General features: G+C 42.5%; 3 protein-coding genes across 3 annotated transcripts; all 3 read left to right on the top strand.

Moving 5' to 3' along the window:
* Positions 1 to 999: 999 nt before the first annotated feature.
* Positions 1,000 to 4,111, top strand: LOC308380549 (C-C chemokine receptor type 5-like; the record flags this gene model as incomplete). The annotated part of the gene is made up of 2 exons (XM_080857945.1): positions 1,000 to 1,024; positions 3,060 to 4,111. The coding sequence occupies 2 exons, from the start codon at positions 1,000 to 1,002 to the stop codon at positions 4,109 to 4,111; spliced, it is 1,077 nt and encodes a 358-aa protein (XP_080714071.1).
* Positions 4,112 to 6,221: 2,110 nt separating this feature from the next.
* Positions 6,222 to 8,257, top strand: LOC308380548 (C-C chemokine receptor type 1-like; the record flags this gene model as incomplete). Its single annotated transcript, XM_080857944.1, has 2 exons — positions 6,222 to 6,316; positions 7,209 to 8,257. The coding sequence occupies exons 1-2, from the start codon at positions 6,286 to 6,288 to the stop codon at positions 8,255 to 8,257; spliced, it is 1,080 nt and encodes a 359-aa protein (XP_080714070.1). The 5' UTR covers positions 6,222 to 6,285.
* A 9,737-nt stretch (positions 8,258 to 17,994) lies between these two features.
* Positions 17,995 to 19,561, top strand: LOC308380105 (C-C chemokine receptor type 5-like; the record flags this gene model as incomplete). Its single annotated transcript, XM_080857381.1, has 2 exons — positions 17,995 to 17,999; positions 18,535 to 19,561. 2 exons carry the CDS (start codon positions 17,995 to 17,997, stop codon positions 19,559 to 19,561), a joined length of 1,032 nt encoding a protein of 343 aa, XP_080713507.1.
* Between the last annotated feature and the right edge of the window lie 1,465 nt (positions 19,562 to 21,026).

The following is a 21,026-nucleotide window of genomic DNA, read 5'->3' as shown; positions in this document are numbered from 1 at the left end:
CCCAAATTGTAGGTTTTGTTGAAAATGTTTGGTGTTGATGGGTGTGTGGTTTTGAGAAAGTGGTGTCATTCTGCAAACATCATATAGTGTTTTGGTCATTTCAGCTTCTGTTAAGGGCTATGTGTGAGCTGTTTTGAAAAAGAAAACAGTGAATGGAAAAATGTGCCAAAGCAATAGAGAAAAACTGTAACACGAAATGTTACACAGTTATAACTGCCAATTATTTTTATTTGTTACCTAGACTTGTTACTAGTTACCAAAACAGTCGCAATCACAGCTCAAAGCCAGGCCAGAGAGCCTTTGCTAAATCTGTCACATCCTGTGACATGACACTTGTCACCACACTTTGTAGATACATCAGAGACACAATTAACCAGTTGAAGTACTGCATGATCATTCTCAGAGTGATATCAATGGCATCTGGAACCTGGAATGATCTCTGAGTAATTAAAATATGATAGGGAATAATGCTGGTACTTAGGACCATGTTTCGTAATGTCATTTTGAAGATGTAAAAAAATAAATAGTGTTATCTATCTATCTTTCTGTCTTTAATGATTAAGGGTTTCCAAAGGTCACCAAAGAAGTGTGAAGGCATCCTTACTGTAACACTTGAAGCTGGTGTGGTGTCCAATTCTGAGATGTAGAGGGTGGTGTGTTCTAGAGTTCCACCTAAATGTCCCCACATCACACTCATTTAGTATGTAACCAGTGCAGGCAGAGTTGTTTTTCAAGCAGAGATTGAAGAGATAAGGTTTGTTTCATCTCGCCTGCAAGCTTACATCGGGCCATCAGTAAGAAGGAGGCGGGGAGACTACCCTGAGAACAAAAACAGGATCTGAGATGAATTCTGTCTCATAGCTTTTTTGTTTGATTTGACAGAAGGACCTAGGCCCCATCTCCCAAACACGAATACACTCAGAGGCCGCAGGAAGTCAGGAGACGATTCTCAGGACCCTCTCAAAATCCTATCATTCTCTCACACACATATGAATGAACATGTCGCAGGACTACAACATGACCAGTAAGTACAGCATTTAATGTCAGACTTGTCATGATCGTAAATGGAGTGAAAGTTGACCATTAGCTTTCTTTTGCCATTTTATATTCAATTCATCTGCGAAAGTTAATAATAATAATAATAATAATAATTGTGGATTTGATTTATATAGCATTCTTTCACATACAAAGATGTCTCAAGGTGCTTAACAGGGTCACAATACAGAAAATAAATAAAAAACAGAAACCACAGACTTTAGGTGAAGGCAGATATAAATAGATGGGTTTTGAGGTGTGATTTAAAAGTAGTGAGGGAAACCAAAGCCCTAATGTTCTCCGGGAGCTTGTTCCAGAGTCGTGGCCCCAGCGAGGAGAGGGCACGATCTCCCATTCTGGACATATTTGTCCGGGGAACTGCAAGCAGGTTTGCATGTCCGGACCTAAGAGTCCTTGATGTGAGACGAGGGGTGAGGAGATCCTGGAGATAGGCTGGACCGGTGGTGTTTATGGCCTTGTGAACTAGGAGTAGTACTTTGAAGGTTATTCTCTGGTTGGTTGGAAGCCAGTGGAGGGAGTGGAGGACTGGGGTGATGTGTTCGGATTTCCGAGTCTTGGTGAGAACCCGGGCAGCACTGTTTTGAACATACTGCAGCCTCTGAATGGTTTTTGCTGGAAGACCTGCCAGCAGAGAGTTGCAGTAGTCCAGACGGGAGCTGATGAATGCATGCACCAGTTTTTCTGCAGCATGTTTTGGAAGAGAGGGTCTCAGCCTTGAGATGTTTCTCAGGTGGTAGAATGAAGTTTGGCACATGAATTTGATTTGGCATCAAAGGACAATGAAGAGTCCAGCTTGACACCAAGGTTTGTGACGAGTGAGGAGAGAGGGGTGGGGTGACCATTTATGGTGATTTGGGTGATACCGGCCTTTTTGGTTTGATGGGGCGTGCCAATAAGAACGGCTTCAGACTTGGCACCATTTAGCTGTAGTGAGTTGTTGCTCATCCAGTGCTGGATGTCATCCAGGCATTTGGTAGTCTGTGATAGAGCCAGGTGTTTGTCGGGTGAAGTTCGGATGTAGATTTGTGTGTCATCTGCATAGGAGTGAAATTGGATGTTATAACCTCGAAGTATGTTTCCCAGGGGTAGCATGTAGATTAAGACAAGCAGGGGCCCCAGAACTGACCCCTGGGGGACACCAGAGGTAATGCACCTAATGTTGGCGGTGGTATTGCCAAGGGCAACATATTCCTGGCGTCCTGTGAGATAGGAATAAAAGAAGTCAAGGGCAGTGCCTGTAATTCCAATCTCCTGGAGGGGCCGAAACAGGATATTATGGTCCACTGTATCAAAAGCAGCCCTTAAATCCAGCAGGACTAGTAGGCTGGGTGAGCCAGAGTCTGATGTAATGCTTATATTCTTTATTTATATTGAAATCTTTAAACTCTGAGTGCACTTGAAACTCTGTTTGCTAAAAGTCCTGGAATACAGAAACAATGAATGTATTAAATCTAAATGTCAGACACTAAGAAGGAGCATAGAAAGCTGGTCGTTATCTTTTATTAAATCTAATAATATGTATACCTCTGCACTGAGTAGAACAGTAACTGTCTGAACTTCCCACACTCAACAGCAGAGGTCAGAGTTAAATTATGAAATGTAAGGTTAGCTTTTCTTTTTACCTTCCTCTCACACACTTGAGTTTCCCTCTTTCTGTCGATTTCAATGTGAAATCTCTCTCTCCTGTTCGGTATCCCTTTCTTTCTCTATATCTGTCTTTACACACTACACATACAGGACTTTGTCAGCATTAGGCATGCTACTTTCAGTGTCACTGTAGCCAGTTTATTTGAGTTAGCCCCCTAACCTGAACACATGTTTTGATTATTGATATTATGACTTAATAAGTTATACTGTATAGAAAAAAACGAATGAAAAATAAATATGTTGTATTATTTTTATGAACTTATTGTTTTATTTTTTTATGACAAAGTATGTGTATACAACTGAAGAAGAGACTAATGTTGGTGTTGTTTGTGTTTGCCTGTGTGGTCCTAAAACAGATGATACTGCAGAAGAGACAACCACGCTTGATTACAGTGGATACTATGAAATGGCTGGCGATGTGTCAGCTGCACCGTGCAAAATTGAAGACTTGAAGGACTTTAGTCAGGTCTTCCTGCCCACACTGTATAGCCTTGTTTTCATGGTGGGGTTCCTAGGTAACGGGCTTGTGGTGTGTGTTCTGCTCCGCTTCCGCCATAAGTGCAACTTGACAGACATCTGCTTACTAAACCTGGCACTGGCTGACCTGCTCTTCGTGTTCTCCCTGCCCTTTTTGGCCCACTACGCTGCCCTCAGCTCCTGGCCCTGGAACGGCGCCATGTGCCGCCTGACGACCTGCTTCTACATGCTGGGTTTCTATGCCAGCATTGGCTTTATGGTCGTCATGACGCTGGACCGCTACCTGCTGATAGTTCACTCTCCCTCTATCGCTATGTGGCGGACACTTAGGATCGGCATGGTCCTGATAGGGGTGGTGTGGGCCTTCAGCCTGCTGGCTTCACTGCCTAGTATCATCTTTGTACAGGTTAAATGGACTGGGGAAGCATACACTTGTAAGATGGAGGTCCCAGAGGGCTCCATGTGGCGATCCTTTGAGTACATGGAGAAGAACGTCTTAGGCTTGGTCCTACCCCTCTCCATCATGGTGTGTTGCTACTCAAGGATCATCCCCACCCTCATCAACATGAAGACCCAGAGGAAGCACAAAGCCATCAAGCTCATCTTTATCATTGTCATCACCTTTTTCTTCTTCTGGACCCCCTACCACATTGTCATCTTTCTGCACATGCTGCAGGAACAAGGGTACCTCCTGGATTGCCACCAGATGCATCATCTCACGTTGGCCATGAAGTGGACAGAGACCATCGCCTTCAGCCACTGCTGCCTCAACCCCATCATTTACGCCTTTGCCGGGGAGAAGTTCTGCCGGCTGGTGGTGAAATTGGTGACTCAGTGGCTGCCACGGTGCTCGTTGTCCAGGGAGAGGCATGAGCGCAGGAGCTCGGTCTATTCACGCTCATCAGAAGTCACCTCCATCAAACTGTTGTAGACACCTTGTTTCACCTGTTAGAGAAGACACTGTCAGTGTGTACCATGTCTTGCCCTTTGATGTGGGAGTCTCAACGCTCAAATATGTTATTAGAATGCCAGTAACTGATGGTTCTATTAGCATTTATGCTACAATGATGAGTTCATGGGATCTTGGCAGACAATTTGCATTCTAGATTTGACTGGTATAAATCCTTCCGTGCTAGGGATGACTCACGAAGCAGCTAACTTCTTTATGAACACCCAAGTCACCACACGGGGACGCTGTTGACTATCAAAAATACCTTTAGAGACATAGGCCTCTGGCTCAGAAAAGTCTCCTGCCCAAACAATTAAATGTATTATTAATGTTGTTATTGGTTGTTATATCATTATTATTAATAGTAGAGGTTGTAGTAGCAGTGACACAGTATTGCTCCTTACATATATAAGCAAGAGCTAAGGAGGTGTTCCGATTTATCTACAAGATATGGGCTGGGCCTACATGAGAGCTTTAAGCAGTCCAAGGTGCACAGCAGCAAGACACACTGCAACTGAAAAAGTCTGTTAAGATACATGCAAAGTAATGTGGAAGGTGTGAAAGTGTGGTGTAGTGTCGAGCGTTGCCTACTATTTTTTAATTTGAACTCACTACAGTCGGAAGCTCCCGGGTTGTAAGAGTAGTGTATATGTTGTTTTTGTGGAGGTGTAAATATGGGATGCCTTCTTGCTCACACACATACCCACTAGCTGAGTCCTTTATCGCACTAACCCTCAAGCTACTTCCCTCTGTTATCTGCTTCTAGAGTGGTGAAGACTGAGTTTTTCACCCAGGATTTCTAAGAAAGTCACTTCAGGGTTTAGTCACTGTGATCTGAGCAATGTTTTACTCTTAAAAGGCAAGCACATGCTCAGATTATTCTACCAGTGGTAATGGTGTCATCAAACCTAGTAGTTGAAGCATCAAAAAGACGAAGGTATAAGAGTATGTGATACTTCCTTGACTTTAAGTCCTGGAGTAGAATAAAAACGTTTTCCTGAAAACCACACTTACATAAGAAATAAGGACTATCAGTTAAACAGTATTTCTTTTCAAGGCCAAAAAACCCCCTGTTATAACTGCCAATTCTTTTTATTTGTTACATAGATTTTTTTACTAAAACAGTTTTACGAAAAGCCATTTACAGTGACTTGTAAATACGATAAGGCCTTCTGGCTGTAAGTATGTAAACCCATGAGTAGTAAAGAATTGGCCAGACACATACACAAGTGTCAGTACACAAGTGTAAGTACATAAGTATGGTATACCAAGCTGAGCCTCCTGTGTAGTCTGTGACCTGAAAACATGGCTTTCTGTTTTTCTGGAAATACTGTGCATGACCACCCCCCCCCCCCCCCACCCCCACCCCCCCCCCCCCCCCCCCCCCCCCCACCATCACGTAAATAGTATCCAACTGACTTTTTCTATGTTTGTACAGTGGCAGCATTTTTTTCTTCACACATAATTCGAATCGCAGCTCATAGCCTGGCCAGAGCGCCTTTGCTAAAACTGTCACATCCTGTGACATGACACTTGTCACCACATTTTGTAGATACATCAGAGACACAATTTACCAACTGAAGTACTGAATGATCATACTCAGAGTGAGATATCCTAGCATCTGGAATCTGGAATGATCTCTAAGTAATTATAATACGACAGGGAATAATGCTGGTATTTAGGACCACATCTATGGCATTTTGAAGTTGTAAAAAAAAAAAAAGTGTTATCTATCTTTTATGTTTAAGGGTTTCCGAGGTCACCAAAGAAGAATGAAGGCGTCCCTAATATAAGAAGCTTGTATGGTGTCCAATTCTGAGATGTAGAGGGTGGCGTGTGCTACATCACACTTATTTAGTATGTAAGCAGTGCAGGTAGAGGTGTTTTTCAAGCAGAGATTGAAGAGATAAGGTTTGTTTCATCTCGCCTGCAAGCTTACATTGGGCCATCAGTAAGAGAGAGGCGGGGAGACTACCCTGAGATCAAAAACAGGATCTGAGACGAGTTCTGTCTCATAGCTTTTTGTCAGATTTGACAGAAGGACCTAGGCCCCATCTCCCAAACACACACACAAATACACTCAGAGACCGCAGGAAGTCAGGAGACGATTCTCAGGACCCTCTCAAAATCCTGTCGTTCTCTCATACACATATGCAATGAAGATGTCCCAGGACTACAACATGACCAGTGAGTACAGCATCTAATTTCAAACTTTTCATGATCATTAATTGAGTGAAATTTGACCATTAGCTGTCTTTTGCCATTGTTTGTTAATTACTCAAATGTTAAATATTCGATTAATCTACAAAAGGTAATGGAATGCTTGTATTCTTTTTTTTATATTGACATCTTTAAACACTGAGTGCATTTAAAAGTCTGTTTGCTAAAAGCCAGGGAATACAGAAACAATGAATGTATTAAGTCTAAATGTCAGACACTAAAAGAGGCAGCATAGAAAGCTGGTCGTTATCTTTATTTCAGTTTGACATCTGCATTATAGACATACATTTAGTGCAGCAGTATTTTATTCATTACTTTATTACCTTATGAACTGGTGCAGTAATATTTATACCTCTGCACTGAGTAGAAGAAAAAGAAACAGAACAGTTCACTAACTGCCTGAACTTCCCACACTCAACAGCAGAGGTCAGAGTTAAATTACAAAATGTAAGGTTAGCTTTTCTTTTTACCTTCCTATCACAGATTTTTTTTCTCTCTCTCTCTCTCTGTCTATCTCTCTCAATTTAAATGTGAAATCTCTCTCTCCTCCTCTCCTGACTCTGTTAGCATTAGGCAGGCTACTTTCAGTGTCACTGTAATCGGTTTATTTGAGTTAGCCCCCTAACCTTTACACATGTTTTGATTCATATTATGACTTAATAATGTCATTTAGGAAGTTAAACTAAGTTAAACTGTATTCAAAAAAACGAATAAAATATGAATATGGTGTTTTATTTTTAAGAACTTTTTGTTTTACTTTGTTTGTGACAAAGTGAGTGTATACAACTGAAGAAGGGTTAGAGAAGAAGAAACTTATGGTGGTGATGTTTTTGTGTGCCTGTGTGTGTTTCTAATACAGATGATACTGCAGTGACAACCAGGCCTGATTACGGAGACTACTATAGTGAGACTAGCGATGCGTCAGCTGCACCGTGCAAAATTGAAGACCTGAAGGACTTTAGTCAGGTCTTCCTGCCCACACTGTATAGCCTTGTTTTCATGGTGGGGTTCCTAGGCAACGGGCTTGTGGTGTGTGTTCTGCTGCGCTTCCGCCATAAGTGCAACTTGACAGACATCTGCTTACTAAACCTGGCACTGGCTGACCTGCTCTTCGTGTTCTCCCTGCCCTTCTTGGCCCACTACGCTGCCCTCAGCTCCTGGCCCTGGAACGACGCCATGTGCCGCCTGACGACCTGCTTCTACATGCTGGGTTTCTATGCCAGCATTGGCTTTATGGTCGTCATGACGCTGGACCGCTACCTGCTGATAGTCCACTCTCCCTCTATCGCTATGTGGCGGACGCTTAGGATCGGCATGGTCCTGATAGGGGTGGTGTGGGCCTTCAGCCTGCTGGCTTCACTGCCTAGTATCATCTTTGTACAGGTTAAATGGACTGGGGAAGCATACACTTGTACGATGGAGGTACCAGAGGGCTCCATGTGGCGATCCTTTGAGTACATGGAGATGAACGTCTTAGGCTTGGTCCTACCCCTCTCCATCATGGTGTGTTGCTACTCAAGGATCATCCCCACCCTCATCAACATGAAGACCCAGAGGAAGCACAAAGCCATCAAGCTCATCTTTATCATTGTCATCACCTTTTTCTTCTTCTGGACCCCCTACCACATTGTCATCTTTCTGCACATGCTGAAGGGACAAGGGTACTTCCTGGATTGCCACCAGATGCATCATCTCACGTTGGCCATGAAGTGGACAGAGACCATCGCCTTCAGCCACTGCTGCCTCAACCCCATCATTTACGCCTTTGCCGGGGAGAAGTTCTGCCGGCTGGTGGTGAAATTGGTGGCTCAGTGGCTGCCAGGGTGCGCGTCATCCAGGGAGACGCATGAGCGCAGGAGCTCGGTCTATTCACGCTCATCAGAAGTCACCTCCATCAAACTGTTGTAGGCACCCTGTTTCACCTGCACAGGGTTAAAAAAAAAAAAAACACTGTCAGTGTGTACCATGTCTTGCCCTTTGATGTGTGAGTCTCAACGCTCAAATATGTTATTAGAATGCCTGTAACTGATGGTTCTATTAGCATTTATGATACAATGATTAGTGTGGTATAAATCATTCCGAAAAAGTGCTAGGGATGACCCACGAAGCAGCTAGCTGGATGACCAAAGAATTAGAATTCCATAAGCAACCTGTTAGAAAGGCATTTGTTCTGGATTAAAGAACCTTATTGAGCAGTCCTGTGCTCTGACGTCTTCTTGCCGGGAGATCACAGATATGCACATGATGCGACTCATCGTCACACAATCATTATTAGTTCTGTATTCTGCCAATGGTGTTTGACACATTCCTTGACTTAAATTGGTTAAACTTGAAGATAGCTTGAAAAATAGTCTGTGTTAATTAAATGCCTAACTCAAGGAATTGAATTGGGTCATTGACAACTTTGTTGGAACTATGTTGTATAGATGATGGAAGAGAGAATTTGTGGCGTAGTCACTTGGCTTTCTTGAAATGGAAGTGAGTAATTCAACTATGCATCATATTGCGTAATGTTCCACAGGGACCTGTAGTTATTTAAGTACCAAAAGATTGGTGGAGATCAAGTCTGAGTATGATCAGTCAAGAAACAGGCTTTATTCTTGCAGTGATGCGCATCAAGGGAGAGAGAAAATAGTCAGACCCTTTATATTAAGTGTCCATACTACAGTATACTTAGAAGGTTCTCTTCTCAGAAAAGTACATATTACATAGCCATGCCTACTTAGCATCCTCTAAAATCATTCACTGATTTGCATTCCACTTATTCATTAGGTATTATATACACTCCGGGACACTTACTGTTGGAAATGTATTTGCAGTTACTACCAATTAGACAGCGGATAGAAGCCACCTCTGTGTCTGCAGTCGCAAACTTGCTGTTGCATGAATCATCATGCAGCCGTCAAATGTGGATGATGGATTTGGTCAAGGAGCAAAGGACCTCCGAGACCTAAACCTGATGGTCCTGGTGGTTTGGCATCATCAAGCTTGACTGCTTGCTTGGTAAGCACACAGCAAAGCTTGAATACGCTGATGTTATGTTATTTCCCATACTGTTCTCCACATTTTCAGCTGATATGGGTCTGACACCTTTAGCAGTTTTGTTATCCACACAAACTCACCTGAAGCTGTACATTTGCTCTTTTTTTTTTTCTCCAGATCTAGAATGATCTGTGCGTGTGTGTGTGTGTATGTGTACATAATGATCTGACAATCTATGACGAGTAGAAAGGGAATTAAAATGGAACCTAACTGATTTCCATGCTTGAAGCTCCATTTTGTTCTCATCCATTTATTGAAAATAATCTTAAACAGCTGAGGTGGATATGAAAACGAATTAATACTTAATACTAATTTAAGTTGATCTCTGTACTTTCTAAATTCAGATGCACTTGATGAACACAAATTATGTATTGCTGTTGCACATTTGATGATGGTATGGTTTCGTGCAGTTTTGGCACAGTGTGTGTTGTGTCATGTTTACACATGTGTTTGACTGATACATGCATCCACATCACCTCATCTGATTTTGTACACATACTGATACATTTTAAAGAAGATATGTTTTAGTTTTACCCTGAATAAACTATGTTTTTCTATATTCCTAAATAAACAAAAGTTGTGGGTGAAGTTCTGCCTGTGTGTCTTCCAGTGTTATAAGAACGCTCAATGGTGTTTTGAGCCCTCAACTTCGACTGCCAGGCAGCGGCTGCCTGGAAGGTGGTTCCGCCCCCAAAACTCTTATCCAATCAATGTGCTTCCCAACTCCAAACCTCTGGTTCCGCCCCCAAACCTCTGGTCCAATCCAAACACTTTGAGCCCCAATTCAAACTTTCTGTATAGTGCTCTCATTCCAGCTCCAACTTCATTCCACCTCTCAGCAACGAGTGAAAGCTCCAACTTTACAAAGGTATGTAGCTAATATATTTCTATTTTAAACATGAAATGGCTAATTGTGTTTGCTTTAGGGCTGTACATGTAAGATGGGCCAGCTAATGTTATGTTTAGCATGCAATATGTTAACCATATTTAAAGATAGATCGTGCTAATCTTAGCTGTGGTAATGTCTTTTCAACCTGCTAGCTAGCTCAATCTGGTTAAAACATTAGGTAACAGTAAGCCTACAAAGTAAGATGTATTACTGTAGATTAATCACTGTATAAAATGGGCCGGCTAATGTTATCTATACCATGCAATATGTTAACATAAAGATAGATTATGCTAATCTTAGCTGTGGTAATGTCATTTCAACCTGCTAGCTAGCTAAATCTAATTTTAGCTGTGGTAATGTTATTTCAACCTGCTAGCTAGCTAAATCTGGTTAAAACATTAGGTAACAGTAAGCCTATAAAGTAAGATTAATTACTGTAGATATGTATTTAAGTGATTAATAACTGTAGATATGTATTTTAGTGATTGTTAATGGTTAGTGGTTATCTTTCAAAAGACGTTGAGCTGCTTTGGAATAAGGGTAACTCTCAGGCAGCCAATTGGTTTTAGATACCTGTGAGGCACTTGATGTTGAGACTGGTTGACTACCAGGCTGCTTACTAACACTGGGTAACTCTCAGGCAGCCAATTGGCTTTGGGTGCCTGTGAGGCACTCGATGTTGATACTGGTTGACTTCCAGGCTGCTTTGGAATAAGGGTAACTGTCAGGCAGCCAATTGGTTTTAGATACCTTTGAGGCACTTGTTGAGACTGGTTGACTTCCAGGCTGCTTACTACCACTGGGTAACTCTCAGGCAGCCAATTGGCTTTGGGTGCCTGTGAGGCACTCGATGTTGATACTGGTTGACTTCCAGGCTGCTTTGGAATAAGGGTAACTCTCAGGCAGCCATTGATTTTAAAGAAGTGGCCATGCTGCCTGCTCTTAACCCCACTATGGCCACAGGGAGAGCCACGGAGTTCAAGTAATTTGCAATATTCCACATCCTATATCTGGGCTCTGACAGGTATAATAGACATTATTTATCCTGAATTTATGTTTTTATCTTTTCCTCCAGACAACAGCTCCAGCACCTCGCCAACCAGGTGTGCTCAAATGAGGATTTTGGACTCCTTACACTCACCTTGGGACCAGGAATGGTAGAGGTGGTAGTTGACGTTTTTAAAAAGTGTGTTGACACACACATCGCAAACATTAACAATAAAAATAAAAAAATCTGTTGTTTGTTGTTGTTAATTAATAAAATAACTAGATGTTCTACATCACTGTGTATGTGTATTGAATTGGAAGTGTATTGAACTTGGCATCTTGATTTAACTAGTCTGATCATTTAACTAGCTGGGCCTGAAATGAAATAAATACATTTCAACACTTATTTCTACAGCTTCACATAAGGGTTTATTCCAGTAGAGTGTCACAAGTTAATGAAACCCCAACTTACATTAATTATTTTAAAAAAATGTATCATCAGAGGAAACACATGATGAATTGGAAGTGTATTGAACTTGGCATCTTGATTTAACTAGTCTGATCATTTAGCTAGCTGGGCCTGAAATGAAATAAATAAATTTCAACACTTATTTCTACAGCTTCACATAAGGGTTTATTCCAGTAGAGTGTCACAAGTTAATGAAACCCCAACTTACATTAATTATTTAAAAAAAATGTATCATCAGAGGACACACATGATGGAGGAGAGACATGACTGATGGGGTTTGACGTATTCTTTATTGAAAGGCCAAGGCCAAGTACAACACTCATACACACAGTAACCAAGTTGATACAGAATAATGTGAAAATGGTAAAAATCTAATTTCCTCAAAAAAATCCTCAGGAATATTCCCTTCAAGAATATCAAAGGATTGCTTGATTCTAGGGTCCCTTTCCTTCTTTAAGCCATCTTCGATTGACTTCAGCCAATTCTTCTCCATTGCCTGAAACGGGGAAAAAGTATGAAAACATAAGCCTATGACTCCCTGAGACACACATCCTAAACTATTTTATCTCGTGATGACCTGAACTGTAGGCTACATGGCCAGTGTTAAGCAGTCTAAAGCATAACGTTAATCCACCATGCCTAGATTCCTCTCCACTGGCTGTCACAAAGTCACCTGTATGAAGTCTATTAAAAAGCCTATTACAACAACTGGTGGCTGCCTCAGAGTTATCCTTATTCCAAAGCAGCCTGGAAGTCAACCAGTCTCAACATCGAGTGCCTCACAGGCACCCAAAGCCAATTGGCTGCCTGAGAGTTACCCAGTGTTAGTAAGCAGCCTGGAAGTCAACCAGTCTCAACAAGTGCCTCAAAGGTATCTAAAACCAATTGGCTGCCTGACAGTTACCCTTATTCCAAAGCAGCCTGGAAGTCAACCAGTATCAACATCGAGTGCCTCACAGGCACCCAAAGCCAATTGGCTGCCTGAGAGTTAAGGCTGATTTATGCTTCCTTACGTAAGCGTAAGCGCAAGCGCAAGAGGCCGCGCAAGCCCCTTGCGCGACCCTTGCGCGACTTCTTACGTCTTGCGTGCGTCGGCCCCTTTTTCTAGACTTGCGTCATTTTTTACGTAAGCCCTTACGCGAGCCTCGCAGCCTGCATTCTATCAACGAATGATACGAGATGAGGTTACTAAAATATTCTGCATGTCTACTCAGTTTTACAGTGCTTCCCAAGTAAAGGTTTGAAAAGAACTTCAAGCTTCAGACTTTCTGTTAGGGAACCTGTTATCTATCTGCAGAGCAAATGTCAGGCTCATACAAAAACATTAACGTGAATTACTTGATGCTAATACCTAGCGCGGTGTCTATGGGATTTTCCATATACGTTAGCATTAAGCTAACGTATTTTCTACCACAGTTAAACATGCAATACTATGTGATTGTTTTTAGAAAACGAATGTTACGTGATGAGATTACTCAAATGTAGTCTGCATGTCTGCTCAGTTTAACAGTGCTACCCAAGCAAAGGTTTGAAAAGAACTTCAAGCTTCAGACTTTCTGTTAGGGAAACAGCTTTCTTTCTGCCAGGCAAATGGCAGGCTCATGACAACACGCGCAACCTTTGGGAGCATGAACTGCACCGAGTAAATTTTGCGCAACCGTTAACCCCCAACGCTGTAGCATGCAGCCGCCTTTACCCAGTGTTAGTAAGCAGCCTGGTAGTCAACCAGTCTCAACATCAAGTGCCTCACAGGTATCTAAAACCAATTGGCTGCCTGAGAGTTACCCTTATTCCAAAGCAGCTCAACGTCATTTGAAAGATAACCACTAACCATTAACAATCACTAAAATACATATCTACAGTAATTAATCACTTAAATACATATCTACAGTAATTAATCTTACTTTATAGGCTTACTGTTACCTAATGTTTTAACCAGATTTAGCTAGCTAGCAGGTTGAAATAACATTACCACAGCTAAAATTAGATTTAGCTAGCTAGCAGGTTGAAATGACATTACCACAGCTAAGATTAACATAATCTATCTTTATGTTAACATATTGCATGGTAAAGATAACATTAGCCGGCCCATTTTATACAGTGATTAATCTACAGTAATAAATTTTACTTTGTAGGCTTACTGTTACCTAATGTTTTAACCAGATTGAGCTAGCTAGCAGGTTGAAAAGACATTACCACAGCTAAGATTAGCACGATCTATCTTTAAATATGGTTAACATATTGCATGCTAAACATAACATTAGCTGGCCCATCTTACATGTACAGCCCTGAAGCAAACACAATTAGCCATTTCATGTTTAAAATAGAAATATATTAGCTACATACCTTTGTAAAGTTGGAGCTTTCACTCGTTGCTGAGAGGTAGAATGAAGTTGGAGCTGGAATGAGAGCACTATACAGAAAGTTTGAATTTGGGCTCAAAGTGTTTGGATTGGACCAGAGGTTTGGGGGCGGAACCAGAGGTTTGGAGGTGGGAAGCACATTGATTGGATAAGAGTTTTGGGGGCGGAACCACCTTCCAGGCAGCCGCTGCCTGGCAGTCGAAGTTGAGGGCTCAAAACACCATTGAGCTATAAGAACACAAATTATTGCACAGTCACATAAAAAAATCTTGAAGGGCACTCAAAAAGTGCAGACCTCCACAGACTCGCAGTGTTAATGAAAGTGACGAACAATGGGTGAATTGGCTCTTCCTTGGCCCGCACCTCCACCAAAATGTAATGAAAATCGACATGGTAGTTTTTGTGTAATCCTGCAATCTAAACAAACAAATCATGCCGACGCAGGTAATAAGCTTGATTGAAGGTGAGCTGTTTGGGGAAGTGAGAGGCAGAGGACGGAGCAGGCATCCTTTCGAGTAAGAGGGACTGTGAAAACCACAAAGTTTGCTGCTGCAGCCCCCCTCTCTGCAGCTGTCATCCACTTCCTTTCTTTCACACCACCACCTACAAACCAACAAACACACACACCCACGCATATACATGCAAACACATTCACTCATAAACATGCATACACACACACACGCGCAGATTCAAGCTTGCACGCACACCTACATTTACACACAGACATGCACATCGACATACCTAGACACGCATGGCCACATGCACGCACACACACACACTCACACACTTAGGCATATACACACACACACACAGGTGCAGACCTGTGGGAGTTGCTCCCTAATTTGCTTTACAAATAACAAACACGCCTCTTAAACAAACACAGCATGCACTGCAAATATAAGACATTGTCTATAAAAGACTTATGTCTATAAGACTAATGTCTATGAAAGTGAAATACTATACAAAATAAAAAAATATACAAAATAAGAATGCCGCTTGCAAACAAATAAAGGATTCGGTGTCCACAAATGTCTGCATAGTTAGTTTAATAAGTGCAACACATTTTTCTTCAAGTACACAACAACCAAATAATTTGTGGAACAGGTGATTTGGGGTGTTTTTGTATTTGTAAATCTTTTTATAATTTTTTTATGTATTTGTTGTGTCTTTTTCTCCCTAAATTGATCCCATACAGACCTACACTGACAACAGCACACACACACACTCACATAGATGCACATCCACACGCAAAGAGCACATGTGCATACACACACACATTAACATCACACTAACACCCACGCTGAACATTTAGCAGACTGCCCTCTCCTTCAGGGACCAAAGCAGAGGCTCTAAGCAGTCAAATAAGATCATACACTCATGGAGTTAGAAAAGTTTTAAAATTCACAAATATAATGTCACACGGTTCACAAATAACCTCTGGTTAACCACAGGACCAACCCAGCCGCTTTTGCCATTGTAAGCCATCTGATGGGTAAATGAAACCAGCCCAATGCTGGTTTATGGCTGTTTGACCCAGAAGGAGAGTGATAGAGTGCTTTGTCAGATGACCTGGCCTCCACAGTCACCCGACCTTAACCCAAGTGCTCAGCACCTCTGGGAACTTCAAGGAAAAGCTGTCATTAAAGCAAAAGGTGGCTACTTTGAAGAATATAAAATATAAAACCGACATTTTTTGTTTACAACATAATTCCATATATGTTTTTTTCCATATATGTCTTCAGTATTAATCTGCAATTTAGAAAAATGTGGATGAGGCTTTCAACAGAAGCCCACAATGAACAAAAGAGAAAAAAGAAGAGCGCGTCTGTCAACATGATATGTGAACTGCCACAACAGAGAGTGTCGGGCAAGGCAGCAGGCCCACACTCTCTCACTGTGACATCGGCAGCACTGTGAGTGACTGGAAGGCCGATGAGTCAAAGGTCAGAGAGAGAGAGAGAAACCAATAGAGCACAGGGCTGGCTTCTGGACAGAGAACAAGTCTCTGTTCTCAGTCCAAACATTTTTAGTCATACTGGAAAACCCGGCATGAGTGTCAAAACTTGAGTGAAAAACAACAAAAATGCTTAATGTCAGCATGTGAAAGTGAGGCTATTCGAAAAGAGGGGGAAGAAAAGTCTGTCTCCGACCTTGTGGGGAGTTGCAACTACTGCTGGAGGATAAAGAATATCTATTAGTGTTAAAAGACAATGTACAAGAAAGATAATGTACAACATGTACAGAACAGTGAGGAAGTCTAAATGCAGCCTATATGAGCAGCAATAAGAAGTAAAATCACACATGAACTCTTCCACTCTGTGAAACTCAATATGATTCACAGGACAGGAGAGAATCTGTGTGTTACTGTGTAAACTTTACACAATTTACCAGTGGTGCGTTTACCTCTAAAACAAGCAAGCTAAATAGTCGAAAGACAACTTACACGCATAAAAGCTAGCTAGTTTGCTAACAGACACATTTTTAATGTATATTTGGGAAAGTCATTCTATACTATCTATTGTCATTTTGCTTGATTTCAAACCCAGTTCACAAAAGTAGTAGTGAATTGCCTGGGCAGCTAGTATAAATGACAGGTGTGTTTTCCTGTCCTTCACATGACCATATGGTCTGTATATAAATTTGACAAAATATGCAAAAACGTACCTCAGAATATCATAAAAAACCTTCATAAGTTGCCTTTCAAAGATCTGATTCAGCTGAAAAACATCAATTTGTGATCGTAGTTACATGACACCTTCAATTCAATGAATTTATATTGAAAACCAAAGTCAGAGGGTTTGCTTATACACTGAAAAAGTATTTCACACAGGTATGAAGAAGGCTCAGCCTCACAGCATTCAGTTAGATAGACTTGTATGAAGATCATCAGATTTTCCATTTATGGTTTACACAGATATTATCAAACATGATTCTGACAGGATTTACAACGAGCATACGGAAGCCACAATGAGTAGCACAGCCTTCGGTTCAATAGTAAAAACGAATTAGCATTTATGTAAATATAATTGCAGGTGATCCGGAAGGGACTTAATTTAAGTGTACCGCAGGCACAGTAAGAAGTGCAGCCTTGAGTAAGTTCGAAAGCCTCTGTAATCTCCACAGACATCAGTTGACTCTGGTGTGGCTTCGACTCGTGTTCAGATTTGCTGGAAGCTCACCAGATCAGATTAGATTGGGTACAGAATCCAACAGATCCACACCAAATGAGGGCCAGAGCATGTTTATATCATGCTGCCTTTACTTTGGGCACAGATATATTCAAACGACATTTCAACAAAGCCTCAACAGAGAAGGCAACGCACTCGCTCACATGCTTTCCTTTGTCAGTGGTAGAAGAAATCTGAAGTTATTACAGAGACCAAGATATCTTCTTTGAGATCCACACTGATATTTGTAGTTCATGTCCAAACCTGTACTGCCCCTAAAGTGCTAAAATTAGAACAGTGATGTGGTCAGTCAAATCTACATTGTATGTGGTGAAATCCCCTTCAGCAGAAGCCACTGCTTACTGGGTAGTATCTGTGTGGGGGGGCAAGTCTGAACAAAGGCGGCATTTATAAGAAGGTGAAAGTTTTTTACAGTGCGGCAGTGTGCGTGTGTGTGTGTGACTCAGATGCCTGTATGAGAGATTGGACCGTTCCATAAACACATATGGTGTGATAAGTGTCATAAAGATACAGTCGGCGCCTTGCGACAACAGCGCATTTGCACAGGAAAACCCCAAACTTCAGATATATCGGAGGGGTAGATAGAGAGAGCGCTCCAAACAGGAAACCTATGCCTTTCTTGCTGAGAAGCAGTCCTAACTGCACTCATAGTCACCTGCTCTGCATCAGCAGGCACTCAAGAGACCTGCCAGGTGCCTGGAAACAACATGAGGTGAGTTCATTTAGAATGTCAGATCAGGTAGTAGAGTAGCGCTTGAATGCGACTGAATACTGGAGTCTGCCTTCCACAAAGAGTCAGAGTACACTGAGTTGACTGCTCTGTGCCTGGCCTTTATATCCTCAGGGGTGGTCTTATCAAACCACACTCTTGTGGTATTGTGAAGGATGTGAGAGAGCAAAGTGATGTGTATACACGTGTGTCTGTATGTGAGACTATGTGTGTGGGGTGTTTGTGTGTGGAAGTCTTATCCTTGAGGGTCTGTGGTGGATGTGGTTGATATGAAGGTTGATCACTTGATGCTGGTCAGATGTGGAGGTCAACATAGGAACCTAGTTGATTAAATCTAGTTCAAATCAGCTTCATAATAGGCTGTTGGTGTCGTCTTTTATGCTGAAAAAAATGATGTTTATACATACTTAAACATAGGTTTATTGAGTGGATTGTTTTTGAAATATTCAGGATGTGGCATCAGCTGCCGTGTGAGTGAAATGCTTTCCACCCATACTCATGTCCCTCTCTGTTGCAGTACTACGGCGTATACAACCCCATTCTACGACTACTCCGATTCCCCAGACACACCGTGTTTCCTGAACACATCTGCCACATTGGGAACAGCCTTCCGCCCACTGGTGCTGTGGACGGTGTGTGTGGTGGGGTCGCTGGGCAATGGGTTGGTTGCGTGGGTGCTGCTACTGCGACGCGTGCAGAGCATGGCTGACGTGTGTCTGCTCAACCTTGCTCTGGCCGACCTGCTGCGTGCCCTGCTCCTGCCCCTCTGGACCCACACGGGCACGGGCAGCGACGCCCTCTGCAAGGCCACAACCGGCTTGTACCAGCTGGGCTTCGCCAGCGGCCTACTCTTCGTCACGCTCATGAGCCTGGACCGTTACCTGGCCATCGTGCATGCCGTGGCGTCCTCCACCATGCGCAAGCTGCAGTCCAGCCTCCTGGCCAGCGCGGTCGTCTGGGCAACCGCCATCATGCTAGCCCTGCTCAAGGCCGTCTTCGCCGTGAGCTCGGAGGGGAAATGCGTCATGGACTACCCCCTTGAGACAGCCTCAACGTGGAAACTCGTTCACAACTTCGGGGATATTGTCTTGTGCCTCGGGCTTTGCCTGCCTGTCGTTACCTTTTGCTATGTCAGGATCCTGGTGGTGGTGCGGCGCCAAAAAAGCACCAAGAGGGGCCGCGCCGTGCGCCTCATCTTCGCCATCGTGTGTGTGTTCGCCGTGTTCTGGGTGCCCTACAATGTGGTGGTGCTCCTGCAGACTCTACACGCCACGCAGGAGCTGTGGGATTGGTGCGAGGCCTCCCAGGGGCTGGCACTGGCCGTGGAGGTGACTGAGATCATCACACTCACACACTGCTGCGTCAACCCCATCATTTACGCCTTTGTGGGGGAGAAGTTCAGGAAGAGCTTCACCCTTGTGTTTGCCAGGCAACCTCTTTGCGTGAAATTCTGCCCACGGTTTGAACCTGTGACAACAACGTACTCCAAACCCTCAGACAACGACACCTCAAACACAGCTGTGTCATCGTCACGCTTAGAATAAGCTTTGAATTGTCAAAATTAAATTTAGTCAAAACAATATAGACTGTATACATAGATGTGACTGTGTGCGTGTGTGTATGAGTTAGTGAGAGAGAGAGAGAGAGAGAGAGAGAGAGAGAGAGAGAGAGAGAGAGAAAGAGTGTGTGTGTGTGTGTGTGTATGAGAGAGAGCATGTAGATTTATAATTGTAATGTGATTTTCTGTATTGTTGTTTTTGTATATTTGGGTGTTTTCAGGTCATTGTATATACACTTTGTATAATAAATCAGAATATACCATAATGGATAAAATGCTAGTGTTTTAAGAGTTTATAAGCTTTCTAATAAGATAGTGTGGGATAATTTTGTGGTTTACAAATGTATGGGCTTAGTTGAGATAAAGTTTCTTTTTACTGTGTCTGGAAAGATATACTCTTCCTTTTGGTCTTAGTTCTTCGAAATGCAAAATACATTTTGGTGCACAGTTCAAGTCGAAGTAACATGGAAAATCGTATCAGAACTACGGCCATTTCCCTGAGACAGACATCTGCAGGAATGATTGCTGACACAAATAATCGACACCGCAGGATATAGAGAAGGAAGAAATGGGGAATGAGTGTGGTTCATTGTTTTGTGGAGTACAACCCAAGTCAGGCTCCATGTATCTAGCAGAATGCAACTTTTGTGTCTATAAGACATGAGCTTGGTCCACCTTGACTTGGGATTGCTCTGAGAAAGATTCCCCGGTCGAGAAGCCCACCTTGACTGTGAATAAAGGAAACCTATGCCTTTCTTGCTGAGAAGCAGTCCTAACTGCACTCATAGTCACCTGTTCTGCATCAGCAGACCTGCCAGGTGCCTGGAGACAACATGAGGTGAGTTAATTCCGAACGTCAGATCAGGTAGTAGAGTAGCGTTTGAATGCGGCTACATACTGGAGTCTGCCTTCCACAAAGAGTCAGAGTACACTGCTCTGTGCCTGGCCTTTATATCCTCAGGAGTGGTCTTATCAAACCACACTACTGTGGTATTGTGAAGGATGTGAGAGAGCAAAGGGATGTGAATACACATGTGTCTGTATGTGAGACTATGTGTGTGGGGTGTACGTGTTTGGCAATCACAAGTACTTGAGGGTCTGTGGTGGATGTGGTTCTTATGAAGATTTGATCACTTGATGCTGGTGTCAGATGCGGAGGTCAACGTAGTAACACATGAACATAACTCAACGTGAGAAACAAAGACACAAAATATTCTTAGAGGCAACAAGACAAGGGGAACCTCAACTATCTAACCTTTTTATTGAAGAAATGCTCCATCCCATGTCTTCATACTCCATTCTCTTAAGTTATCCTTGACAATGTGGAGGTATATTTTTCTGTAATTAGTGTATAGAGCAATGAGTTGTTTTGGTAAAGAGATACGTGTGTCCTACATACCGTGTAACTAAAGCTGTTTTTAAATGTGTGCTAGTTTATTAAGTATAGTTCA

Source organism: Sprattus sprattus (genome assembly GCF_963457725.1).
Source record: "Sprattus sprattus genome assembly, chromosome: 19".
NCBI lineage: Eukaryota > Metazoa > Chordata > Actinopteri > Clupeiformes > Clupeidae > Sprattus > Sprattus sprattus.
This window is presented reverse-complemented; position numbering and strand designations above follow the sequence as displayed.